This window comes from Labeo rohita, chromosome 25, assembly GCF_022985175.1.
Source record: "Labeo rohita strain BAU-BD-2019 chromosome 25, IGBB_LRoh.1.0, whole genome shotgun sequence".
NCBI classification, from domain to species: Eukaryota; Metazoa; Chordata; class Actinopteri; order Cypriniformes; family Cyprinidae; genus Labeo; species Labeo rohita.
In genome coordinates, this window is record NC_066893.1 from 12,183,672 (window position 1) to 12,211,477 (window position 27,806).

Below are 27,806 nucleotides of genomic sequence, written 5' to 3' on the forward strand. Positions count from 1 at the left end.
TGCATTCCTCTACACCCTAAGCTTAACTAAGCGTTTGTTTGTTTTGTTTTTTTTTTGGTTATGTCTATGCACTGCTTTTCAACATACCATATGTGTCTCATCTGATACTCACCTTTTATCCATCATTTAGGTAAAAAAAAAAAAAACAGAAAGGTCATGACATTCAACAAGGGTTGATGAAAGCCAGTGATCGCTATGACAGTATCAATAAGCCATGAAAGACACAATAGAAATGGGCAAATACTACCCTTTGAGACATAAACCTTAAATTTAGAAATGCATGTATTAGTTAATGTTATCTAGAAAATGTGAGTCCTCAATCCATTTTAAGTAAGCGTTTTGTAGGATTACAAATTTAAGAAACTGTTCTGACATAGCATCACATGAAGACCTAAGGTGCAGTACATTGTATTTAGCATTTAAGGTAAATATGATGACATTAGACTCTCAAGCAAAGTTTGTAGTAAGAGGTTCCTGCCAGTTCCTGTTCTCTTATTGTAAGTCAAATGAGCCAGATTACTGAGATGTTCACCTTTTGTGTGTAATGGCTCTTGGTACCTTTGCCCAGTCTTCGAGTAGTTATGATGATTGGATTAGGACTGGTGTAAATGGTGCAGGCTGCTATACCTGAATACTTCATTTGCATGCTTTGTTTGGGGTCGTCACCCAGGTGCTTTGTCTCCAGATCTAAGCACTGCCCCCTGAATGTATATAAACTACAATGTATCACTGCCTTAGTCAGTAGACTTTTGATGACTGCAGTGCCATGCAGCACGTTCTCAATAAAGAACTCTGCTGAAGATACCCAAGAGTCTCCTGGTCTTCCCTTCTTCGTTTCCAACAGTTTCATTCTAGCAATGACATTTAAGCTTGTATCTACACTTTTGATTTAAACTAAAATGAAAGCAAAAACCTGTTAAATGAGGCAACCTTAATCTCAGGAGACACGTTTCTGTCACTGTGTATTTAGCCAAAACAACAGGCGGGTTTTCTGTAAACAGAGCTTTCCTCAAATGTTCTATTACCTTAATGATAGTCTGAAATCTAGAAATAAAAAACACCACAATTATAGCTATATTTAAGTCATAATGTCATACACAATCACTAATTTAAAAGTGAATCTGAACAGACAAGTGAATATAAGTATATTAAATAAAAGGTTTTGTTTACCTCAGATAAAACCTATTGCTTTTAACCAAAGTGAGTCAACTCATTGCTTACTTGAACTACCATTCAAAAGTTTGGGGTTTCATGCTCACCCAAAGTAAAATGTATTTGGCTCAAAATACACTAAAATAGTTATACCGTGAAATATTATTACAATTTAAAAGTGGTGTATTCAGATAAATTGAGATGCTTTTGTCATTGAGACGACTGGGGAAAATGTCTATTTAAACTGAATTACTATTATAAAAAGTCATTTATTCCTGTGATGCAAGGCTGAATTTTTAGTAGCATTACTCCAGTCTTCACTGCCACACAAACAGTTGTTATGCTTAACATTTCTGTATAAATGGTGACGCATTTTGTTCAAGAATCTTTGATGAAAAAAGTTCTAAAGAACAGCAGTCAACCAAGATGAATAATATAAGAACAATATAACAGTAAGTAAACCAAGCCCAAGGGTACTTAAAACTTTTTCTCTACCCCCATTCACACTGTTTCCACAATCAGTTAACATGAAGGCAATGTTTATACACCTTTAAGACCCACGTCTGTTCAAAAAGAGCAATTGTCTGTCACTTCAACACTCAACTAAAGACACTGAAATGGACAGCAGTCTCAACAGCAAAGCAGAGACTCAGTCTGTGACACCACCACTGGAAGACAATGCCAGCATTGGAGAGAGTAGCCATAGTGATGAAGCTGCAATTTCTTCTTCTCTGGAAACAGCTGGAGATGGAAATTCCTCACGACCACCAACAATTAGCTCTAAGTTATTGAGAATGCTGGAAGCAGCAACCAACTGGCGACCTGCGCTCATAAAAATGCAGAACAGCGATGAAGTGTTCGATGAAAATGATGGAGCCGTCAGTGAAGCACCAAGAACAAAGAGAGTAAGTGCTACCGATGCTAAATAAGTACAATAGATGTTAAAGTATTGTTTGGTTTTGTGCATCATGATGTAAGAACAGACTAAAATGTACTAGGTAAATACAATGAACTACTAGAAGTCTTCCATGTCAATGTATTATGACGTTCTGTTTCCAGTTTCAAACCTGGACTGGGAACACAAAAGTGATGTCAATCTTTGGAAAGGAAGAAGCATGAGTCAAGCCTTAAACTAAGTGCTTGTTCTAAGGTTGTTACAACTGGAAAGTCTCTTAAGCAAGTCAATTTTATGTTTTATACCAGATATAAAAGGGGTTAAATATCTGTTCAAGTCGTTGGAGGTCATAAAAGTGCAGAGGTCAAATGTTAAAAAGGAGAACCATGTTGAGTCACACAGGTTCTTTACCACCATTTTGTCCTTGAACACAGCATTTGATCCACAGTTGCTTCAATGAGATTGTCCTATTACACTGTAAAAGACAAAAAAAGACCATTTGTTGAGTCATCTTAAAATAATTTATATAGTTACCCTGCTGCCTTAAAATTTGAAGTTCAGTCAACTCAAATAAGTTTAGTCAACTTGAAATGTTAAGTTGTACTAAGTAACAACTTAGATATTTGTGTTTGTTAAACTTAAAAGCTGGGTAAGTAACCCAGCTGCCTTAAAATTTTAAGTTGAATCAACTCAAATATCTAAGTTGCTCTTTGACCCACTCCAGCCCCCCAAAACTTGTTGATTTTAACTATTCGATGCGGACAATCACCGGTCTATGTAAACTTTCACTACTAAATTCCAACGTGCTTTTGCGCCTTGTCTGGCACTGAGCCGAATAGACGGTCTCAGTGCTTTTAACCTATATCATAAAGATTCATAAACCCCCCCCCCCCCAGAACTGTCCTATTTTATACCAGATACAGAAGAGGTTAAATGTTTCATCTGGTCATTGAAGTGCCAAGGTCAAACCTTGGAAAGGGAGAACCATGACTCAGAGGGTGCTTCTTATTTCTTATTTGTGCGTCCTCCTTTCCTTTCCTCGCGTCTTAGCGCCACCCTCTTAGGATATGAGGGAAGGATGCAAGAAAGGAAATAAGGACGGAGGAATTCATAATAAATATTAATAAAGCAAGATGCCCTGTTGAAATATATGTCATGTATGGTTTATTTAAACTGCAAAGGTAAAATATAAATGTAAATTATTACGACAGATGTAAAGGGGGAGGAGAATGTATATGTGCGTTGTTTTTTTTTGCCGAAAAATACTTCAGCATAGGATACACCTGTGTATCCTCGATCATGACACCTCAGGAAGCCTCCTCACTCCTCGAACCTCGCCTCCTCAAGGTGCATTTAGAGAACTGAGATGTCCTACCTTCGATACCCATGAATCTGAGAGTTGTGTAGGTTTTTTACGAGCTATTTGTCCTTGAGTAAAGTGCTTGATCCCAGGTTGCTTGAACGGGAAAGTCTCTAAAGCATCAGAACTGTCAATGTCCTGTTTTATACCAGATTCGGAAAGGGTTAACTGTCTGTTTTGGTCACTGGAGTGAAGAGAAGTGCTGAGGTCAAACCTTGGAAAGGGAGACGCATGAATCTGAATGTTGTTGAGGTTCTTCAAAACTATTTTGACTTGAACAAAGTGCTTGATGCCAAGTTACTTAAGTGGGAAAGTCCCTAAAGCAACAGAACTGTCAATGTCTTTTTTTGTCATACCAGATTCAGAAGGGGGTTAAATGTCTGTTTTGGCCATTGAAGTGCATAGAAATGCTGAGTTCAAATCTTGGAAATGGAGACCAATTAATCTGAATATTGTCAAGGTTCTTTACCACCATTTTGACTTGTACAAAGTGCTTGATCCCCGGTTACTTTAATGGGAAGTCTCTACAGCAACGGAAATGTCAATGTCCTGTTTTATACCAGACACAGAAGGGGTTAAATGTCTGTTCGGGTCAATGGAGTACACTGAAGTGCTGACGTCAGATCTTGGAATGTGAAATCCATGAAACTGAATGTTGTTGAGCTCACTTACTTCCATTTTGTCACTGTTCATTTGTCCCTAGGTTGTGTCAAGGAGACTGTCTCTGTGAGAAGCAAACTGGTTGTTTCTTACAAGGTGGAGTAAGGGTACCTATCTGGGTTTAAATTCCAAAAAGCCATAAATATGAGAGTGACTGAGTCTCTTTACCTTCATTTTGTCCTTACACACTTTACCCCTGGGTGTGCCAAGGGGACTGTCTCTGTGAGAGACAAACTGGTGCTTTTATACTACATGGGGTAGGGGTAAAAAAAGTTTCTGGCTTGGTAACCTAAATATGCTGGGTTTAAACCTTAGAATTAAAACCTAGAATTTTACATCCATTTTGCCCTTGAACGAGGCACTTGACCCCAAGTTGCTCCACTGTCCCTTTAGTAAGAGAACAGCAGGTCATTTTGGACAGAACATGCCTGCTAAATGATGTGTAACCGAATAACCTGTTCTTGATCATCATTAACAACCCTGAACAGAGACGTGGGCTGTACACAGACCAGTGCACTTACAACCGCACAGTAGCAGCCCAGTGGCACTGTGCCAGAATTAATAAATGACTTGTGGGAACTTTTGTGACCTCACAGACTTTAATCATTGTCGAATCACGTAAGCGGACAGAGAGCACTGAATTTATTGTAAAGGCTTTGGTCTCACAGTGTAGGATTTCATCTGACAGTGGATCCATGCTCCTCTAGCCTGCTCATTTAACATCATGGCATGACAATTACTGTTGTGGTTGAGCCTTTAAATGCTTACGTGGGAGTTATTCTTCACATTTCTCAAGAGGATCAGACACCATGAGGAAAGTCTACAGCCTGGTTAGTCTCACTAAAAACAGGGAATCAAAAGATGCTGTGTTGTCTCTTAACATCAAGGTATTTCTAATCTCTCGAGGCAGACGTTGCTATCTATCTGTTTGCTTATTTTTAGAAGTAGGTCATAAGACTGCAGCACTAAAACTGATATTATCCATTTATTGAGGTTGGTATAAGTTTGTATTCATTTTATAATTTTCTAGTGATGCTATATTGGTTTGTTGAATAGGACAATACATTTTCATTTCTAACACTGTGATTGTGAGAAGATTACCTGCTGCTTATGTTAATTTTATTCATTTTTTCCTTATATTTTGAAGCAGTGTCAGCACTTTTCTGTTACATGTAAATACATTGTTGTTGGCAGGTAAAGCAATGTGACTCTAGAACCAACCCTAACAAACAAACACATAATTATGAAGCCATTCAAGTTTTCTTTCTTTCTTTACTTGTTTAGTGTGTGTTTAATGAAAAATGGGTAGTTACTGTACATTTGGTCTCTAAAATGTTTTGCCTGTACCTGTAATGTATGTTTCTGTGCCACCACTGCATATTTCTACCATTAAACGAGTCTACTTTAGGATACAGGGTTATAATAATTTGAGAAATCAAAGATTTTGGTTTTCTACAGGAAATTGTTGCATTTGCATTCAAATATCAAGATTTGTAACTAGGTAGACAATTATACTGAGAAATTAAATGTAAAATACATATTTGATTTTTTAAATATCTAATTTACATTAACTATACAAAAAATATAATTGTTCTTCTCCTTAGCAAATCCAGTATCCAGAGCAAACACGAGAATTCGACAGTCGATTAACTAAGACGGGACGGCGCTCTTTGTCCCACTCGATTTCTCATTCCTCCACAGACAGTAACAGCTCAGGTAGATTGCATCCGAAAAAAAAAGTTTTTGGTAGTTCTTTGTATTTTCATTGCAATCCCTGATCCCAATTTCCTTTCTCATTTCGTTTCTCACTTTTCAGGGGGGTTCAGATGCAGAAAATCCACAAGATGAGGTCTCTCCTCGAGACTTGCAACAGATTAACTCTAAAGGGAACAGGGACTTCTGCATTAAAAACATCAAAATGGCAGACTTTGGTCGTCGAGAGATAGAACTTGCTGAGGATGGTAAGCATACAGTACAGTTTAAGTACACTGTACAAAATTTAAAGAGGAACATAATAAATGCATATGTATTTATATTCATTAAAGAGATGACTGCACTGATGGCCTTGAGAAAAGCTGCCCAGGGTGAGAAACCATTGGCAGGGGCTAAAATAGTGGGATGTACCCATGTCACAGCCCAAACAGCTGTAAGTGTCATCTGTCATCCCTTTAGTGCATTTTAAATGAATACTGTATTGTGCTGACAGAAAAAAAAACTTAAAACCTGTTTTACAAGGTCAACATCACAAAAGAAACATGAAACCCCCGACATCTCCAATATCCCCCTATCTCAGCTGATTATACAATACAAAAAATAAATACATATAAGTACTAATAAATATATATTTAAACTACTGTTTAAACTACTGGTGTACTGTTTGGGGTCAATTCATATTTTTATTCAGCAAGGATCCATTAAATTGATTAAAATTGACAGTAATGACATTTAGAATATTGCAAAAGAGTTCTATTTCAAATCACTGTTGTTCTTTTGACCTTTCTATTCATCAAAGAAACCTACAAAAATGATCAAGGTTACCACAAAAATATTAAGCAGTTCAACTGTTTTAACACTGATAATAATACATGTTACTCGTGGCTAATATTTTTATGCTGATATGTATGCATATATTTTTCCCTCAACAGGTGCTGTTTGAGACTCTGATGGTATTGGGGGCTCAGTGTAGGTGGGCAGCCTGCAATATTTACTCCACTCAGAATGAAGTGGCAGCTGCTTTAGCAGAGCAAGGTAACAGAAACGCTTAGTCTAACTGTAATACATTTTTAAAGGGAACCCTGGGTATTAAGACTTGTATGGCTTATTATAACATAAATTATGTCTTTTCCTGAAAGACATCATTATGTTATTTTAAAAATCCACATTTTTTAGACTATGGGGGGTGCCATTATTTTCGGTGATGTCACTCTGTGAGCTACTGGCGCTACCTGTTGCTATTTTTACCGCAACACAACTTTTGGTTGTAATTTTCAGTCAAAGGGCAACAAGAGAAGCGATGGAAGTCTTCACTGCTTTCCTACTTATAAGAAGAGGAGAAAAGAATGGGAAGATGCCTGTGAACAAACGAAACTTCCTAAAGACCCGTGTCTTTGTTTTTTCCACTTTAGCCCTGATGCCTTTGAGGCTTTTAGTAGACCACAGCTAATGAAAGAGCTTACAAACGGCAAAGACAAGAAACGCTAGATGCCATCCTGGAAGGATGTAAACACGTCGACGCTTGTCATGACGCCACAGACACTGAGTTTCTCAGTGTGGATTTCAGTTGATATCCAGGGGCATTTAGACTCCTTGTGGGGAAAAATCAATGGTTTAAGCCAGGGATGCTCAACCCTGGTCCCAGAGATGGACCTTCCTGCAGAGTTCAGCTCCAACCCTGACCAAACACACCTGAACCAGCTAATTAGGATCTGAAAAAGTACTTGATAATTACAGACAGGTGTGTCTGATTAGAGTTGAAACTAAACTCTGCAGGAAGGTCGATATCCAGGAACAGGGTTGGGCACCCCTGGTTTAAGCCTATGCTTATATTAGGGGTGTAACGATACATGTATTCGTACCGAACCGTCATGGTACGGGCATCTCGGTTCGGTGCATGAGGCCTTACAATGAATACAGGCAATTCACCCTCAATCCAAAAGGGGGTGCCCGCAGTAATACAACTCTGTTTGATAACCGCCAGCAGAAGAACAGTGAATGCCAGGTGTTGCGCACTTGAAAAAAAAGATCACTAGACAGTGACCATGTGCTGATTCTGAACGCGTCTCTCACTGACAAAGGAGTATAATGTAACTTTAAAGGCTTGCGCATTCAACTGTTTGTGAAATGGAGATTTGTGCTCTTGTATCCTACCTCTCTCATTCGGCACAAATCCAAATATTTCATAATATTTCCATATTTACGATGCATCCAAATGCTAAACTATTATTCATTATGTGAATTATAGACTTTGTACTTCAGTCAACGGTGACACAGTGAGGCGGTCATGCTGATGTCTGCCACTGTAAAAAATAAAAAACAATTTGTTGAGTCAGCTTAAAATAATTTGTTATCCTGCTGCCTTAAAATTTTACGTTTAGTCAACTAAAATAAGTTTAGTCAACTTGAAATGTTAAGTTGTACTAAGTAACAACTTAGATATTTGTGTTTGCTAAACTTAACAGATGGGTAAGTAAATTTTAAGTTGATTCAACTCAAATATCTAAGTTGTCACTTAGTATAATTTAACATTTCAAGTTGAATGAACTTTTTTTGAGTCGACTGAACTTAAAATTTTAAGGTAACCAGGTTACAAATTATTTTAAATTGACTCAACAAATTGTTTTTTACAGTGTGGTTCACTGTGTTTTTTTTTTGATAAAGTACAAACTGTTAGGAAGTTAGCAATGCTAGAAGCCTGGAACTGATATGTTTTGTGTTCGTGTGTGCCGGCACGATTATTTCAACTTTCCTCATACCAGCAAAATCAACTTAAACAAAAAACAAACAGAATGTCGCTTTCTGCCATTTGAGTTTCCTTGCTGTCACAAAACTGAACTGAAACTCAGCAAATATAGGCTACGCTACGTCTCAAACTGTTTTTTCCCCTTTTCTATCAGTTAACCAAATTAAATCTATTTCAAGTATTTATTCCTTGTATATGTATTGAAGATTTTATAGCCTATATATGACATTAATTTGATATAATATTTAGTATTTTCACATGCAGATGGATTTTTTTTTATTTTTTACTACTGTCTGTTTAAAATAAATGAAAACAAACCTAGCATAGTAGATTTGATTTTTTTTTTTTTTGCAGTTGTACCGAAATTGTATTGAACCGTGACTTTTTTTTTTTTTTACAAAAAAACTAATCTTTAATGGGTTTTCTACTACATATTTCAGTAAGAGACATCATTTATGTTATATTTAGCCACACAAGTGCTTTAAAGTAAGACTCAATTTTGAGTTTGGCATCTGCTTTTTTGTATGCGATTATTTACCTTTTTCCCTCATCTTGTCCTCTGCTCTCCATGGCAGATTTTCCAGTGTTTGCATGGAAGGGAGAATCTGAGGATGACTTCTGGTGGTGTATTGATCGCTGTGTAAATGTGGAGGGCTGGGAGCCAAACATGGTACGAGTACCTCCAGTGATTTGGCACCACTTTCCATTCAGAGATCAATAGTGTCTCTTATCTTGTGTTTTCACCTGTAAATAGAAGTTTGTTAATGCCGTTTTCTTCTTTAGATCCTCGATGATGGAGGAGATATGACACATTGGATGTACAAGAAATATCCTCACCTCTTTAAGAAAGTCAAGGGTATTGTTGAAGAAAGCATCACAGGCATTCACAGGTTGAGTCACATTTGATAGAGAGATGATTACACTGAATTGACACTAGGGTGTCTGTTCACACAATGAAACTTACAGACGCTTTTGCATCACATATATCAGGCTTCATCACCTCTCTAAAGCTGGAAAACTATGTGTGCCAGCCATAAATGTGAACGACTCGGTCACTAAACAAAAGTTTGACAACCTCTACTGCTGCCGGGAGTCCATTCTGGATAGGTATGATAACAATACAAATGTTCCCCCATAGTATTTATATGATTAAACATACTTTCTGTCTTGTTCCTTTTCTCTCAGTCTTAAAAAGACAGCTGACATCATGTTTGGAGGAAAGCAGGTGGCCGTATGTGGATATGGAGAGGTACATCTCCTTAATCACATACACTACAGTTTCTATTGTCAATAGTTTAGTATTGGCCTCTGTTTTGTGTGCGTAAGTGTAAATATTGGTGCCCACAGGTGGGAAAAGGTTGTTCTGCAGCTCTGAAAGCAATGGGGTCTGTTGTGTATGTTACCGAAATAGACCCCATCTGTGCTCTACAAGCATGGTAAGACAATAATTGTTACAAAAAAACAAAAAGCTATCCAGAGAATTTGTATTTTTTTTACAGTATCAATTGTATTTCAACTAGCATGGATGGCTTTCGAGTGGCCAAACTAAGTGATATTGTAAGACAAGTGGACATGGTCATCACCTGCACAGGTAAGTTGCGCAATATTATAAATAAAACACAAGTCTTCACTGTACTATTACCTTACATTGTTTGCTTTGACAACTCACCCTTTGTCTACACAGGTAACAAAAACGTTGTTTTGAGAGAACACATGGACCGAATGAAGAACGGATGCGTTGTCTGCAACATGGGGCGCTCCAATACAGAAATCGATGTTGTAAGTGGCTGTAGGATGTGAGAAAAAAACAAGATTAGTGACAGTTCAGTGCTTGTAATTTAACTGTTTGCATATTTCGTCTTTTGTGTGAATTTTCAGAGCAGTCTGACGACCACTGAATTAGTATGGCAGCATGTGAGAGCACAAGTGGATCACATTATTTGGCCTGATGGCAAGAGAATAGTACTCCTTGCAGAGGTGAGAGAATCCGATTAAAAACATAAAACAGAAACATACTCACCTTATTTTTGATTATGTTAAGAAGCTATTTCCTGTAAAGATGTAAGCTACAAACCATTTGTGCTACAAGCCAGTGGATCTAAGAACATGCCCTACTTGTGTAAATCATCTTAAAGGATTAGTTTACTTCTAGAATAAAAATTTCTTGATAATTTACTCACCCCATGTCATCCAAGAGGCTCATGTCTTTCATTTTTCAGTCACAAAGTTTTTTTGAGGAAAACATTTTCTCCACATTGTGGATTTTTCTCCACATGGTGGACTTCAATGGTGGCAACAGGTTGAAGGTGCAGATTCCAGTTTTTAAATCATCCAACATCATAGTTTTACCATTTTTTGTAAAGGGTGTTTGACTTTCTTTGCACGTTCGTTTTGTAAACACTTGGTCGGTACTTCCACCTGACGCATGACCTTTCCATGCGAGATGTTTGAAGTCGAGCTAGTGCAAGATGAGCATTTGTGGTTAATTAAGTATACAGTTTTTTTTTTTTTGCTAGATAAGACCTTTATTCATTGGCAGGGATCATGTAGAAACCTTTAAAGCAGCATTGAAACTGCAATTTGGACCTTCAACCCCGCTGATCCTCATTGAAATCCACTATATGGAGAAAAATCCTGGAATGTTTTCTTCAAAAACCTTATTTTCTGCCCCTAAAACTAACTGAAATGAGAAGAGGCTTGGTTGACCAAAATTTTATTAGTCGCTTAGTCGCAGAAAAACAAAATGCACAGGAAGTGTAATCTAGAAAAATGTGCGCTATTCAAGTATCTGTGTGGAAGCTGAATAGTAGTGCGCCTACCACATGACAGATGGAGGCGCTGGTGCAGTCTTAAAATACTCATTTAAAATATGTCATTTACAGATAAAAGTAATACATCTTTTGAGTAAAGATAGATAAACATAGTATAGTAAAGACTATGTTTATTTTTGTGCACTCACAACAACAAAACATTGCGCTTTTGTAAAATAATTAAAGCAAACAGGATGCACTTTCTGTTGTTTCGGTCTCTGTGAACTTGAGCACGAAACTTCGAAACTGTGTATACTTGCCTTAGAGACATGAAAAATATCTATAGACAGTGAAATGTCTACTTTCAAAAAAACTGAAAGCAAAGAAAGCACTAGTTTATCAGTAGATTATTAAAACGTTAATGCAGTCTCCTTGCTGTTTTTCCTGGACACATTCATAATTATTATATCTGCCGGTGCGCTGTGGAAAGCTTATTAGGCTATGTAGGCTATTTAAGGCTCATTATTATTTATATGGTTTATTAATAAACGTGCAACTAATAGTCGACTAATGATTAAAATGAACGACTAGTCGACCAGAAAAATCTTTAGTCAAGAGCAACCCTATTTCTTTGCGATGGAAGAAAGAAATACATGAACATCTTGGATGACATTGAGGTGAGTAAATTATCAGGAAGTTTTAATTCTGGAACTGAACTAATCCTTTAAGCTGTAATCTGTGTTTCCTCATTACAAACCTCATGGCGTATTTGTCATTAACATTAATGGCAAGGTTACTGTTTTACCACATTTGTTTCCAGGGCCGTGTCCTTAATCTAAGCTCCTCCACTGTACCCATATACGTGCTTTCCATCACAGCCACCACACAGGTATGGAAGCAGTTTGCTAATACATGAATTTAAATGAGGTTTTAAGTTGGTAGCCTGAAGGCTAAAGCTCTTGCACTTTTACTTAGCCTAACCATTAAAGACAAGCTGGGCACACTGTCAGAAAAAAGGTACAGGTTCTGTTGCTAGGGCGGTACCCTAAGTTACAAAGTGAAAAGGTACAAATATGTACTTTTAAAGTACTAACACGTACTTTTAAGGTACCAATAAGTACCTTTAAGGTACCAATATGTACTTTCAAAGTACTAAAATGTACCTTTAAGGTACTAATATGTACTGTTTAGGGGTAGGTAAGGTACAAAAATGTCCCTTTTCACATTTGTACCTCAGGGTTCCGCCCCAGCGACAGAACTGTACCTTTAGTTCTGAGAGTGCAGAACAATAAAACTTTTAAAAGAACATTTGCATTTAGTCTGACACTGAAATGGGAAGCGTGACAGTTTTGTGGATAGTGAATGGATAAGTTGTCTCTTCCAATTTTTTGACATGTTTAGTTTTATGTATACTTTTTGAAAGGCTTTGGCATTGATCGAGCTCTTCAATGCCCCTGAGGGCCGTTACAAACAAGACATCTATCTTCTTCCCAAGAAACTGGGTAACAGCGCAATGGACTGCCAGAATTCAATATTGTTCATCCATATTTCATAATGTACCAAATCATGTTTGGATAAAAACTGATTCAGTATTTTGTGTACCAGATGAGTATGTTGCAAGCCTGCACCTTCAGACCTTTGACGCACACCTGACTGAGCTCACAGACGAACAAGCCAAATACATGGGCTTGAGTAAATACGGTCCCTTCAAACCCAGTTACTACAGGTGATAAATGTGTTTAAGAAAATTAAATGACTGCATTTATAGATAAGTAATGTGAAACATTTAACACCCGCTTTGTGTTATTCTGTTTTTAGGTATTAGAGATCATGGAGAAGTCTCAATGTAACTCATTATCATTTAAAAGAAAACAGATGGATCTAAAGCTATGGGCAGAAATAGATTTGACTCAGCAAGGATTTCATTCATCCTGCTTTTCACCAACACATGATATTACAAGCTTAAGCTTTAAGGTTAATAGCGAACAAATGAAAAGTGAACTATAGCACTTTTATCTCTTGCTATTGTATTGCTAATCATTTTAGAGAAGACATCCATTATGGTTGTATACAACATACATACAAACTTCCACAAAATCAATAAATACATAAAGGTAAAAGAAAATGCAACAAATGAACATATGATACAAGTATGTTATTTAATCCCTTGCATGGTTCTCTAATAAAACACTATTCTGCTATAGTTTGTTTACTTCAAAAAGATAAAACCAATATTTGTACTACAAAATACACATATACAGTATTCTTGAAACACTGGAAAACTGGAAACACATATTGACGGTAGGAGAGAGTGGAAAAAGGACTGGGTGTACTCACTTCAAATCTCCTGATTTAGAAACACCAGTAAGTGGTAAAGGTTTAGAATTATAGAGAGAAGATCTTCTGTCCTTTAATCTTGAAGTAGGGAAAAATTCCTCAACGTACCTCTAGATGGAGGTAATGTAGAAGAGAGTAAGGCTTTGGCAAACAAGGCAAAGAATGAGAGGGTTATCCGCTTCTCTAGTGACTAGAAACTTATTGGTTTGGATTTCAAGATGCTTGAAAGACAGAAATTTTGTCGATTATACTTTTCTTCACAGTGTCCAAATAGTTTAATAAAGGTATTTCAAAGCAGCACGACCTGTGCTGTCTGAAAGCAGTTTTGGTTTTCATGTACTACCAAAGCTTCCTTTTTCTGTTACAAAAAGGTCTCTTACAAATATGGCTGACTGAGTTTTAGTTTACTACTGGTAAGCCAAAGAGAAAGTTTGGTAATAAGCCAGTCGTCATTTTGTGTAATATTACTGAAATGAAATGATAAATATATTTATGAATGACCACAAATCTAAGCCGTTAAAACATACAGGAAATAGCATGTTCTTCTTTTAACATGCCTGAAGGATTAGTTCACTTCCAGAATGAAAATTTCCTGATAATTGACTCACTACCCATGTCATCCAAGATGTTCATGTCTTTCTTCAGTCGCAAAGAAATTAATTTTTTTGAGAAACTCCTGGATTTTTCTCCATATAGTGGACTTGGTTTTCAATGGTTTCAGCTTCCAAACTGCAGTTTCAATGCAGCTTCAAAGGGCTCTACACAATCCGAGTCGGGGAATAAGGGTCTTACCTGGTGAAACAATCTGTCATTTTCTAAGAAAAATACAAATTTATATACTTTTTAAAAACAAATGCTTGTCTTGCACTAGCTTGACCTCTTGCATTACATGCATTACGCGCATGCGCTTCGCAGAGCTAGTGCAAGACGAGCATTTGTGCTTAAGAAATATATACAATTGACGTCAAAAGTTTGCATACACCTTGCAGAATCTTCAAATTGTTAAAGGGGTCATCGGATGCTCAATTTCCACAAGTTGATATGTTTTTTTAGGGTCTTAATGAAAAGTCTATAACATGCTTTGGTTAAAATTTCTCAATGGTAGTATAAATAACACCCTTTTTACCTTGCCAAAATCAGCTCTGCGAAAAACATCCTGTTCTGGTCGAGGTTGCTTTAAATGTTAATGAGCTCTGCTCGCCCCGCCCCTCTATTCTCTCTGTGGAGTGACAAACTGTTTACTTTAGCCGCATTTAGCTGCTAAACTTGCTAACTAGCACATTATTAGGAAAGGCGATTGCAAAGATTCATAAAAAAAACCCTTATACTCACTTCTGCTGTAAGTGAAGCTGGATCAGGAATGATTCGCACGAACATAGACGGTTATATGCAGATCGGGAGGCACATTCCCTTCACAAACAAATGTAATCTACTGCATCTTCAGCGGCTCAGATGTCAGGAGTAAATGACGACCACTGGGTTCATTATTACATCCAGCAACACAACACCTCAATCGCTCAATCAGAGATATTCTTGTCTAACTTACCTGCTCCAGCATCAAAACACAACCATTACAGTTGATTTAAGGCAGGTCTGAGGTAAGACGCTCATGTCAATCAACTATCGTGGGAGTGGCCTCTGTCAGTGTGACGCCGATTTCGATTTAAAAATGGGGATATTATTTTTACAGATTAATTAAAAAACACTGCATGGACTTTTATCATTATAGGGTAGATATGTGCATACACTGCCAACACACATTAAAGTTCAAACAACATGTAAAAGTGAACTTTGCATCCAATGACCAATTTACTATAATTAGAGGGATCATACAAAATCCATGTTATTTTTTATTTAGTACTGACCTGAATAAGATATTTCACATTAAAAAAGATGTTTACATATAGTCCGCAAGAAAAATTTGAATTTGAAGATCAGGGTAATTTTAACTGAAAAACCAAAGAATTTGTGGGACCTGAAGGATTTTTCTGAAGCACAGCAGGCAGTTTAACTGTTCAGGACAAACAAGGGACTCATGAACAACTATCACTAAACAAAAAAACACAGCTGTGGATCATTCAAGTAATAACACTGTATTAAGAATCAAGCATATGTAAACTTTTGAATGGGCTCTTATAAACTTATTTTTTTTCTCTTATAGACAATTTGTAAACATCTTTTATGTGAAATATCTTATTCAGGTCAGTACTAAATAAAAAAATAGCATGCATTTTGTATGATGCCTCTTATTTTGGTAAAATAATGAACATTTTGCAGATTCTACAAAGTGTTTGTAAACTTTTGACCCCAACTGTAAATTCCAGTTTTTTAAGAAAATAACCAATTGTTTCGTTAGATAAGACCCGTATTCTTTAGCTGGAATTGTGTAGAGCCCCTGAAGCTGCACTGAAACTGCAGTTTGGAAGTTGTTAGTGTTGGGAACCATAGAAGTCCATTATATGGAGAACAATCCTGAAATGTTTTCCTCAAAAACCTTAATTTCTTTGCGACTGAAGAAAGAAAGACATGGGGATGACATGGGGATGAATAAATGATCAAGAAATGTTTATTTTGGAAGTAAACTATTTAGCCTTGTACCACCACATTCTTCTTTGGTTGAGGTGAACAATTTGAGACTGTTCACCTCAAATTAAAATCTGTCATCATTTACTTACCCTCATCTCCTTTCAGACAAGTATGAATTTATTTCTTCTATGGAACACAAAAGGTGGTCATTTATAGACAGTCCAAACCATTTTGGCTGACTCCCATTGTTTGGGGAAAAAGCCCCACAGTCAAATATCTTCTGTTACAGAGAAAACAGTTTAGAGTTGGTCAGTAGGTGATCACAGGATTTAAATTTTTTTGTGAACTATCAATTTAGTCACCTGCTTAAATACACTGACACATATATTTGCTGTGTCTGTGTATGCATGACAGTGTTATGTTGTCTGAAGCGTCTGTCTAACATATTTTTCATGGGCCACCTGAGCTCTGACTGCATAGCTCAAGTTGTTTCTGCCCTAAATATAGACTTGGCTTTTCCCTACAATGTCAAATGTAACTTGATTCCATAAGTTAAGTCACAGCACGTCAGCTGCTGGCTGACCGGCTGAGTTCCTCTCACTCTGTGCCACACTGCCTGATGGAGTCTGTGGGAGCGCTGGGCAGCCCCACTGGGGCCAGCTCCAACCTATTGAGCTTGCCGGCATCCTTCCCCTGGGATGAGGATGACGAGTCACTGGGTCTAGAAGGAATCAAGCCTAAATCTTCACCCATACCAAGACGACGGAGTTCAGCGTCTTCCGATGACTCCCTGCCTCCCCCTTCCAGCAGTCGGAGAGTGTCCTTTGCTGACGCCTTCGGTTTAAGCCTGGTCTCAGTGAAACAGTTTGACACTTGGGGAGTTACTGACCCATCAGGCCCTCTCGAAAGTGACTTGAATGAAGATAAGGAGTATTACATGGTTCCTCTCTTCACTCTTCCACAGACCGCTGAGGAGCTAGCCTTGCGTGTTCACGAGCAGAAGCTAGAACTGGAGAGTTTGGAGTTGCTTTCTGGGACCACAACCCTAAGAGGAATCATTCGTGTAATGAATATTTGTTTTGATAAGATGGTCTATGTACGTACCTCTTTAGATTCATGGAAAAGCCACTTTGATCTGTTGGCAGAATACGTACCTGGGTCAAACAATGGTGCGACGGATGGTTTCTCCTTCAAACTCACACTAGTACCCCCATTTGGTGAAGAGGGCGCTAGGGTTGACTTCTGTTTGCGATATGAAACATCTTTAGGTGCTTTTTGGGCAAACAACAGTGGAAAGAACTACTCTTTGGTTTGTTGTGAAAAAATAAAGGAGAAACCCCAAAATGAGAATGAAAACAGAAGAAAAAGCTGTCTGAAAACAACCAGGTGAGAGGTCACCAACACATCTATTGCATAGTTGGTAATGAATGTCAAGAGAAATATTTCTAAAATGGTCTTTTTATAGAAATGATCAATTATCAGTTTTTAAATTTAAAGAGCAGGTCATATGGTATTTTAAAGTGTCCTAATATTGTGTTGAACTCCCCTACAACAGGTTTAAAGGCATGTAAGGTCAGAAAATATTGTAATTTTCTGAAAATATACATTTAATATTAGACTTATTTTTTCAATGATTTTAAAATGATTTGTTCAAAGCAGTTCTGAGCTTAAAAGGAGAAGTTGACTTTCAGAACAAAAATTTTCAGATAATTTACTCACCCCTTTGTCATCCAAGATGTTGATGTCTTTCTTTCTTCAGTCAATAAGAAATTATGTTTCTTGAGGAAAACATTTCAAGGATTATCTCCATATAATGGACTTCAATGGTGCCCCCAAGTTTGAACTTCCAAATTGCAGTTTTAATACAGCTTCAAATGGCTCTAAACAATCCCAGCCGAGGAAGAAGGGTCTTATCTACCAAAACGATCATTTTCGAAACAAATTAACAATTTATATACTTTTTAACCTCAGACACTCGTCTTATCTAAGTCTGCATGAACTCTGTTTTTTCCAGTTCAATACGGTCAATACAGTTAGGGTATGTCGAAAAACTTCCATCTTGTTTTCTTCCCCAACTTCAAAGTCATCTTACATGCAGAAGTACTGACCCCATGTTTACAAAGTGAACATGCAAACAACATCAAATGGCATTTACAAAAAAAGGTAAAACAGTGATGTAGGACGATTTTGACGCTGAATAAGTAAGTCAGAGAGTGTTTCGAAATACCCTAACTGTATTGACCCGGATTACATAGACTACATATGCACATCGCAGAGACGAGACAAGACGAGCATTTGAGGTTAAAAAATATATAAATTGTCAATTTGTTTCGAAAATGACCGATCGTTTCGCTAGATAAGACCCATTTGAAGCTGCATTTAAACTGCAATTTGGAAGTACAAACTTGGGGGCACCATTGAAGACCACTGTATGGAAATTCTAGAAAGTGTTCCTCAAGAAACATAATTTCTTATCGACTGAAGAAAGAAAGACATTAATATCTTGGATGACAAGGGGGTGAGTAAATTATCTGTAAAATTTTGTTCTGGAAGTCAACTTTTCCTTTAAGTTTTGTAAACCCCTCCCTTTCATAACCATACTCTGCTCTGATTGGTCAGCTGGCTAAGTCTGTTGTGATTGGTCTTTCCATATACAAAGCGTGACGGAAATGAAACACTTCACAAAACAATAATGATGGATATGTTAGTCAAAAGTGCTAACATGACTAACTGATGAAACAATGCAGTCTGTAAACCAAAATATGTCTATATTTTTTATTATTAAACGGAGTAATTAGAACAATGAGTGTCTACATTAATCGTCACATTCTTAGGAAATAGTGGGTTCAGTTTTAGATCGCTGTCTCCATGCCTAGACAATTAAGATCCAGCCCCGGACGCCAGATCCCATCAGAAAATATCAGTTCGTCTGGTAACAAAACATCTCATCAGCAGAGTATTCTAATACGCAAACCCTGTTAACAGGAGGTCTTGTCTGGTACCCAAAATACCCAAAAACACTATTAACAGTCTTCTGTCAGCCAAGAAGTTGACTGAGGAAAAAGCCAGTGAAAGAGCAGAGACAGGAGACAAAGGTAAAAAGGAGCAGAGTTTATTGAATAGTCTTAGTTGCGTATGTCTCAATGCTCAGACTTTGTCTGAAGAACACAAATCCAACAGGTATTGTTATACCAAACTGATTCACAACAACATCCCATAAACCTTGAGTTTCTATAAACATTCCCCTGTATCTCTTATTCATGAAGACAAACAGTCCTTGAAACCACACAGTCATAAGACTAAACAACAATAATATAATATAAATGACAGATCAATTAATGGATCAATGAAATGGATATATAAATGACTATAATGATTATTATAAATGATTATATGATTAAATTGAATAATAAAATGATTAAATGATTAATGATTATAAATTAATAAATGAAGAATATATACAAAGAAAGCAAAACACAAGTCAAATGTATGGTTGCTCTCGAGGCAAAACACACACAGTTTGCATTTGAGGATCGTTCGATCCTTCAACAGCAAATTATCAGAACTATTTCAGTAGGACAGTAATATCATGGTTTAAAGAGAAACCTAAAACGGCACTAGGTACACATCACATATTAGCACAAAAACCTCAACATTCAATTGAAAATGTACACATGTATTAATCAAACTTACAGATTGTGGTTCGGAGACACTTATTGGTCCAAATAAAGATGGTACGGACTTATCTTTCATGGACAAGCATTTATCGAATCCTGCGTTAAACTCGCCATAACGATTAGCACACAACAAAAGGTTTGAATTGCTATGGTTTCATGGAACAGTGTCTTCTCAACATAATGTAAACACATTAACTAGCAGAAGTGTTTGTGGGCAGGTCAGAGTTCGTATTTTGTGGGCAGGTGGGGATTATGCTAATATGTTACATAGTAATGTATATTGAAACAGGCAGAATATCTGAAAATACGTTAAGGTGTTTCTGAGTCCATTCAATCATTTGAGAGACAATGTCTTTATTTATCATGCATTTTTGATTAACAGCATTGCAGACTGTTTACACTGGAGAACAGCTACGAAAAAATATATTTTTCAAAAACCCATATGACCTGCTCTTTAAGTAAGTGACATACCAGAGTTAACATATGCTTAAAAACTACAATACTAAAGTGGAACTCAATTAAGGAACAATATACATTGTGCCTTTTCTCTGATTCTTAATTTTACAATTTTATAATTTTCCAGCCCAAATGTCTCTGCTTCGACTGTTTCAGCAGCAAATAATGAAGAATTTCCTGGTAATTGACCTTCTAAAAAATAACTTACAGTTATACTTGAAAATACTACAAAAGTCTCATAAATACATATGTTTTGTTTCCTCAGATATAAATCCGAATTCTGGATCTCTAAGTGAAAACTCTGAGAAACTTGAAAAGGAAAGCAAGGAATTAGTGGTGAGTTGTAAATGAATTGTGTGTTTTAATGAAATTTTAGTATAAAATTATATAGTGAAAACAATTTTATAAAACATGCTGTGACACTGGCTGCTCTTTTTGAATGCCATGTGATTACTGATGTTAGGCTTTGACAAGTGTTAGCGTAACATTACAGTATGTACTGTCCCAAACAAGACACTTGATAGGTCATGCTGTTCAGGGTCGCTCTGAGAACATCAAGTTACGTTGTTAAAAGTAAACCCAAGTCAACGTCTTTAGTCATTCTATCTTAAATGTTGACAAGGTATTTCAGTAAGATCTTAAAGGGATAATTCACCCAAAAATGAACCCTCATGTCATTCCAAACCCGTAAGACTTTTGTTGCATCTTCGGAACACAAATTAAGATATTTCTGATGAAATCTAAGAGCTCTCAGGCCCTCTATAGACAGCAAGGATCCTACCATGTTCAAAGTCCAGAAAGATAGTAAGGACATCATTAAAGAATAAAAATTTTGGAATAAAGTTGTTATTTTTGTTTTCTTTGTGGAGAGCAAGCATTCTCGTAGATTTGTAAAATTACGGTGGTGTCACATGGAATATTTTAATGATGTCCTTACAGTGTTTCTGTGCCTTGACCATGGTAGGACCCTTGCTGTCTATAGAGGGTCTAAAATATCTTAATTTGTGTTCCAAAGATGAACGAAGGTCTTACAGGTCACTTTAAGATAAATTACTATCACTTTAAGATAAATTAATCTTTTAACTGTATTTTTTGAAGATAGTGTTTCGTTCTGTATGTTTCACATCTGTCTCTTGTAAACAGGAGGAAATAAGCAGAAACCGCAGCCGAAGAAGCAAAAGAAAGGCTGCACGATTAGCAAAAGTTAAGGAGCACTTTGCTAAAATGGAAGAAGAAAAGAAACAAGGGACCAAGACCAAAGAGAGTAAAGTTACAGAGACCAGCATGCAGGAACATGCATCATTGCTGGAGGAGACACCATGCAGTCCCCTATCACAACAAACTGCTCGACCACCAACGTGTAACCAAATATCACCCTCACCAGAGTCTCTCAAATCTGCTGAGCATAGTGGAGACTTCACTGACATCTTCAGCCAAGCTCGAACACAAGATGAAGACGACAACATAATCCACTCCAAGACTAATTTATCCACAGCAAACACCAATTTCCCCCTGGAAGACTCCATCGGTTGTGATGAATCAACTGCAAGCTCGGCTTCTGAGGTCTTGGAAGACATCCAACATACTGAGCGCATTACTGACCAAACAGTTTCAATCAATCAGGCTGTTCCTGTAAGCCAAAATCCAGACTTGTCTATTGTTGAAAAAGCATGGAAGGACTTTGAGAAGGATGCTAAGCAAAGAATTAAGATGCATGAAGGCACAAATATTAGTGATGGCAAACCAAAAGAGGATGTGAGTTTGAAAACTAATTCAGAGCCTCAGATGTCCTCTCATGGCTTCACATTTGGGACTGTTGTAGCCCCACTTTATCATCAAGTTTTTAAAAGCATGGAAATAGAGAGAAAAGACTTCTTTCTCAAACCATTAGATAGGTCATTTAGGAAACTAGAGGATGAGAGTCGAATAGCGGTCACAGCCCCAGAGACCACAGACATTTGGCCAGAGTCTTGCATATCTACAAAACAGAGAGTAGATGATATTAGTGTTGGCATCTTCAAAGAATCAACAGAAGAAAACTCACAACTTACAGTAAACCCAACCAAAAAAACTTTTCCAGGGCCAAATCAGAGTAAACATGTTGAAAATGAAGAAACTTCTTACAATCAAAATGATTATACCGGTGGTATCAGAGAATACCCAAGAGACATCAAATTTACTGAAACAAACCTTTCAAAAGTTACATCCGAGCAATCGGATCCTCCACTAGGAGAAGATCCAACAGTGTGCGCACAAGCCTTGACTGAACATGCAATCCAGGATGATCCTTGCCAAAGTCCATGTTTATTTCCCCAACAAGGACCAGAACTTTTAGTCACTACAAATCAAACAAGCCTACCTGAACAGATCCATCCTTCATCACCCACAGCAGTTTTGAAAACGTCATCAGGTTTGGATAATCAGAGTTCGTGTATAAAAGCTGAAATGTCACAAAACCAGGAGGACCCTACAATTATCCACAGCAAAGAGGTGAATATATCAGTGCAAATGGCTCCATCTCCAGATGACCCCACAAGGATCACCTTGGATTCCTTTGATGATAAATTAGAGCCTGGCTTCTGTGAGATGAGATCGAGGATTGAAAAACTTGAAGAACTTTCTCACTTAGCAATAGAAGCTATGCCAACAGAATCACATACAGATTTGGAGAACACACAGATAAATATGAGCAATGCTTTGGAGAGCTTTCAAACAAATGAAAATAAGGAACAAATGCTCATTGTTTTTTCAACACAGCCTTCAGAGACGGAGAGCTCCAGCATTATTAATTTTGATGGAGAATGTAATGCATCAGTGATTAAAGAGATAGAAGAAATTTACAAAATAAAAGATGATGAAAACCTGGAAGAGCAAGAAGAGGGAAATGGAAATCAAATTACACTAGACAAAGAAAAGAAAGACCAACAACCAGAAGAACAAGGTGCAGAAGAAAAAAATGAAGGTATGGGTGGAATAAATCGCACTGAAGATGAGTTGAAATACATAGATGATGAAGAGGACTTGGATGCAATGGAAACTGAGAGAGAAAAGAAACAAGCAGATGCAGATGAACTGCCCTTTCTTGATTCTGAAGATACAGAGGAACAGAAGCAGATCATGAGTACCAGCACTTTTAAATCATTACCACATCATATTGACTTAAATGAAATAGAAAGTCTTGGTGAGTACTCAGAAAAAGAGGACATGCACATTAATTGTGGAGTAGAGATCTGTGAGGAAACTGCTACATCTTGGAAAGAATCATCTCAAAAGAGTGAATCTGAACTTGGAAGTATGCAAGCTATGGAGAATGATAGGAACCTCATTGAATTTATTGATATAGAAGACAATGTGTCCAGTGAAAGTGTGAAAGGTGATCAGGAAGATACTAACGATGACATGAACAATATGCTGGAAAACATGGAAAGCCTGGAAAAGGACTCCGAGCAGAACAGAGGTCTTGAAAACGTTGAAGACAATACCTCAACAGAATCGCAGGTAGATGACGAGATGGAGCTTTACTTGACCAGTCTGAGGAATTCACAACAGTCAGTATTCAGAGAAAACTCAATGAGCGGAAGCTACGGCAAAAGACCCTCCTTGAGCAGAGGGAGGCCATTGGCTATGCCATCAATCTCAGAGTCTATGGACGAGGACCAGCCTAATAGTTCTCTAGAGAATTTAACAAATATTGAGTACAACATGGAGCTGGAAAGAGCTACACTGACTCTAGTGGATGGGAATGAACATGTCATTGGACGCAATGTCTTGTGGTGGAAAGAGTTTCTGTCCTATGACAACATGTCAAGAGTGATCGGATACACATTTTTGTTGATGGTGTTTTTGGTCGCAGCATATTATTACGACTTCATTGCATGTTTTGTCCTATATATTCTTACAGTGTTTTGGCTGTTTCGTCAAGGGGAGGAAGAACCACTGAAAAGCTCTCGGAAAGGCGAAAGAGGACTACAGTAAACACGATTTACTCATCAACATTTGTTGGAGAACTTAGAAAAGTGGAAGTGAATCTAAATATGTGTCGTACACATACAATTGTTGTACAACAACGCTGGATTATGTGGGGCTATTTATCTAACAATTTCATAATGGCAAAGACATGATTATAAGATGACTTTTGTTGAATGGTGGATTGTGAGTAAACTTTTACATTAATTTGCCATTTGACATTACATAAGTCAATAGGTATGCTTCCCTACTCTACAGACAACATAACGTTTGCATCCAATATCACAATGCTCTTTACAAAGAGCTGAACATACAGCAAGAGATTATATTAGGTCTATATACCAATCAGGCATAACATAATGACCTCCTTCCTAATATTGTGTTGGTTCCCTTTTTGCTGCCAAAACAGCCCTGATTCGTTGAGGCATGGGCTCCACTAGACCACTGTAGGTGTGCTGGCACCAAGATGTTAGCAGCAGATCCTATAAGTCCTGTAAGTTGTGATCGGACAACTTACAGGATCGGACTTGTTTATTCAGCACATCCCACAGATGTTCAATTGGATTGAGATCTAGGGAATTTGGAGGCCAAGTCAACAACTTAAACTTGTTGTTGTGCTCCTCAAACCATTCCTGAACCATTTTTGCTTATCAAGGCGCATTATCCTGCTGAAAAAGGCAGGCTGGCGGCAGTCATGGCCTAATGGTTAGAGAGTCAGACACATAACCCAAAGGTTGTGGGTTTGAGTCTCCGGTCCGACAGGGATAGTGGGTGGGAGTGAATGTCCAGCACTCTCTACATCCTTAATACCACAACTGAGGTGAGACCCTCAAGCAAGGCACCGAACCCCCAACTGCTCACTGGGCACCGCAGCTTTGGCTGCCCACTGCTCTGGGTGTGTGTATGTTTATTCACTTCTCACTGCTGTGTGTGTGCACTTGGTGAAATACAGAGCATAAATTCTAAGTATGGGTCACACAGATCACACACCACAGATCACATCCTCCTCTTAAAAAAAAGGCCACAACCACCAGTGAAAACCATTTCCTTGAAAGGGTGTACATCAGGGATAGGCATCGTTGGTTCCGGAGTGCCGATGTTCTGCAGAGTTTAGCTCCAACCCTAATCACACCTGAACAAGCTAATCAAGGTCTTCAGGATCACTAGGGCTACAGGCAGGTGAAGGTTTTTCCAGGGTTGGAACTAAACTCTGCAGTATATCGGCACTCTAGGACCAACGTTGCCTATCCCTGGTGTAGATGGTCTGCAACAATACTTAGGTAGGTGATATGTGTCAAAATAACATCCACATGGAGGCCAGGACCCAAGGTATCCCAGCAGAACATTGCCCAAAGCATCACACTGCCTGCGCCGGCTTGCCTTCTTCATCCTAGTGCATCCTAGTGCCATGTGTTTCCCAGGTAAGAGACGTACACGCACCCGGCCATCCAAGTGATGTAAAAGAAAATGTGATTCATCAGACCAGGCCACATTCTTCTTCTTGTTGCTCCTTGGTCCAGTTCTGATGCTCACATGCCCACTGTTGGCACTTTTGGCAGTGGACAGGGGTCAGCATGGGCACCCTGAGTGGTCTGCTGCTATACAGCCCCATACGCAACAAACTGCGATGCACTGTGTATTCTGACACCTTTCCATCAGAACCAGCATTAACTTCTTGAGCAATCTGAGCTACAGTAGCTCGTCTGTTGGATCAGACCACACGGCCGGCCCCACATGGGCCAGCCCATGACCCTGTCGCTTTTTTTCCATTGTTCCTTCCTTGGACCACTTTTGATAGATAGTGACCACTGCAGACCCCGAAAACCCCACAAGAGCTGCAGTTTTGGAGATGCTCTGACCCATTCGTCTAGCCATCACAATTTGACCCTTGTAAAACTCACTCAAATCCTTACACTTGCCCATTTTTCCTGCTTCTGACACATCAACTTTGAGGAAAAAATGTTCACTTCCTGCCTAATATATCCCACCCACTAACAGGTGCCGTGATGAAGAGATAATCATTGTTATTCACTTTATTTATCAGTGGTCATAATGTTATGCCTGATCGGTGTATGTATAAATAGTTTGGTTCTGTGCTAGTGGTGCCTGGGTGTAGTGATGTGTAAAGGACCATGGGTGAGTGAAAAGTTTGTTAGATTATAGAGGATTAGTCTTGAAAAAAGGATTATAGTGCAATTTCATTGACATTCTTTTATGCATAGCTTTATTTTATTTTAAATACCCAATTGGATTATGATTTATATATACGTACAGTCATGGCCAAAAATATCGGCACCCTTGCAGTTCTGTCAGAAAATGCAACACCTCTGTCAGAAAATTGTTCCAATTGCAAATGTTTTGGTATTCACATGCTTAATGTTTTTGTTTGCACTGCAACAACACACACACACACAAAAAAAAGAAAAAAAAAACAGAAGAAAAGTCAAACTTGATAAAATTTCACACAGAACTCAAAAATGGACTGGACAAAATTATTGGCACCTTGTCAAAATTGTAAGAAATAATTGCTTTTCAAGCATGTGATGCTCCTGTAATTTGTATTTAGACACACCTGTGGCAAGTAACAGGTGTGGGCAATATAGTAATCACACTTGCAACCAGTTAAAATGGAGAAAAGTTGACTCAACCTTTGTGTTGTGTCACACTGAGCATGGAGAAAAAAAAAAGTTTAAAGAGTTGTCTGTGGATTTGAGAGAAAAAAACTGTAGAAAAACATGGACAATCTCAAGGCTACAAGATCTTAATGTTCCTGTGTCCACTGTGCGCAATATATTCAAGATGTTTACAACCCATGGCACTGTAGCTAACCTCCCTGGACGTGGATGGAAATTAATGAAATATTAATGAAATATTACAACAAAGGATTGTTTGAATGGTGGATAAAGAACCCTGATTAACTTCCAAGCTAATTCAAGCTGATCTGCAGACATAGGGTACAACAGTGTCAGCTCGCACTATCCATCGGCATCTGAATGAAAAGGGACACTATGGTAGGAGACCCAGGAAGACACCACTGCATAAAAAAGCAAGACTGGAATAACTTTGAGCTATTTCTTCCAAAGGGTTGTTCCAATGCAAACCAAAAAAAATAAACATTTGAGTACCAAAACATTTGCAACTTCAACAGTTTTCTAAGAGTATGGTTACATTTTCTGACAGAATTGAAAGGGTGCTGATATTTTTGGCCATGACTGTATAATGCAAATGCAAAATACATAATCTGTAAACTATAACTAAACCCCTATTTTATAATCATGCTGATTTTTACGTCTAATATACTGTGGGAAAGAAGGCAATAAGATGAATGCCCATGTAACATCTGAATTGATAATGAAAATGAAATGTTCATGTTGCATTTATATAACAAACATTTTTTCTATACATGGTCGTTCAAGTTTATTAGAGATATATATTTTTTCTTTACATCTGGTCTGTTTAGAGTAAAAGTGTTTGAGACTATACCATCTTTCTGAAAAAGACACCAAGCATCAGTATCTTCCTTTGTTTCAATACACTAAACATTACGGCCTTAACATCTCCAAACTGA

General features: G+C 37.8%; 2 protein-coding genes across 7 annotated transcripts; both read left to right on the forward strand.

Annotated features, from left to right (window-relative positions):
• The first annotated feature begins 1,740 nt into the window (after positions 1–1,740).
• On the forward strand, positions 1,741–13,479 carry ahcyl2a (adenosylhomocysteinase like 2a). Of its 6 annotated transcripts, none has more exons than XM_051100224.1 (17): positions 1,741–2,057; positions 5,672–5,782; positions 5,884–6,028; positions 6,113–6,213; positions 6,713–6,815; positions 9,102–9,196; positions 9,310–9,416; positions 9,517–9,633; positions 9,712–9,775; positions 9,874–9,962; positions 10,047–10,117; positions 10,211–10,305; positions 10,405–10,503; positions 12,097–12,165; positions 12,700–12,778; positions 12,882–13,002; positions 13,095–13,479. In XM_051100224.1, exons 1-17 carry the CDS (start codon positions 1,770–1,772, stop codon positions 13,099–13,101), a joined length of 1,761 nt encoding a protein of 586 aa, XP_050956181.1. In that variant the 5' UTR covers positions 1,741–1,769; the 3' UTR covers positions 13,102–13,479. The 6 variants fall into 6 exon arrangements, with proteins under 6 accessions (XP_050956181.1, XP_050956182.1, XP_050956183.1 ...); XM_051100226.1 differs by lacking the exon at positions 1,741–2,057 and adding an exon at positions 4,682–4,954; XM_051100227.1 differs by lacking the exon at positions 1,741–2,057 and adding an exon at positions 4,683–4,897.
• A 3,259-nt stretch (positions 13,480–16,738) lies between these two features.
• Positions 16,739–27,511, forward strand: ppp1r3ab (protein phosphatase 1, regulatory subunit 3Ab). The gene is made up of 4 exons (XM_051100219.1): positions 16,739–17,525; positions 20,400–20,452; positions 20,538–20,608; positions 21,416–27,511. Exons 1-4 carry the CDS (start codon positions 16,759–16,761, stop codon positions 24,245–24,247), a joined length of 3,723 nt encoding a protein of 1,240 aa, XP_050956176.1. The 5' UTR covers positions 16,739–16,758; the 3' UTR covers positions 24,248–27,511.
• Positions 27,512–27,806: the final 295 nt, after the last annotated feature.

Coding starts and splice junctions, on each gene's coding strand:
- ahcyl2a (XM_051100224.1), top strand. CDS start 1,770: ATGGACAGCAGTCTCAACAGCAAAGCAGAGACTCAGTCTGTGACACCA. Junction 9,634..9,711: donor CGGGAGTCCATTCTGGATAG/GTATGATAACAA, acceptor CTTTTCTCTCAG/TCTTAAAAAGACAGCTGACA. Junction 10,306..10,404: donor CCAATACAGAAATCGATGTT/GTAAGTGGCTGT, acceptor GTGAATTTTCAG/AGCAGTCTGACGACCACTGA.
- ppp1r3ab (XM_051100219.1), top strand. CDS start 16,759: ATGGAGTCTGTGGGAGCGCTGGGCAGCCCCACTGGGGCCAGCTCCAAC. Junction 17,526..20,399: donor AGCTGTCTGAAAACAACCAG/GTGAGAGGTCAC, acceptor ATAATTTTCCAG/CCCAAATGTCTCTGCTTCGA. Junction 20,609..21,415: donor AGGAAAGCAAGGAATTAGTG/GTGAGTTGTAAA, acceptor TCTTGTAAACAG/GAGGAAATAAGCAGAAACCG.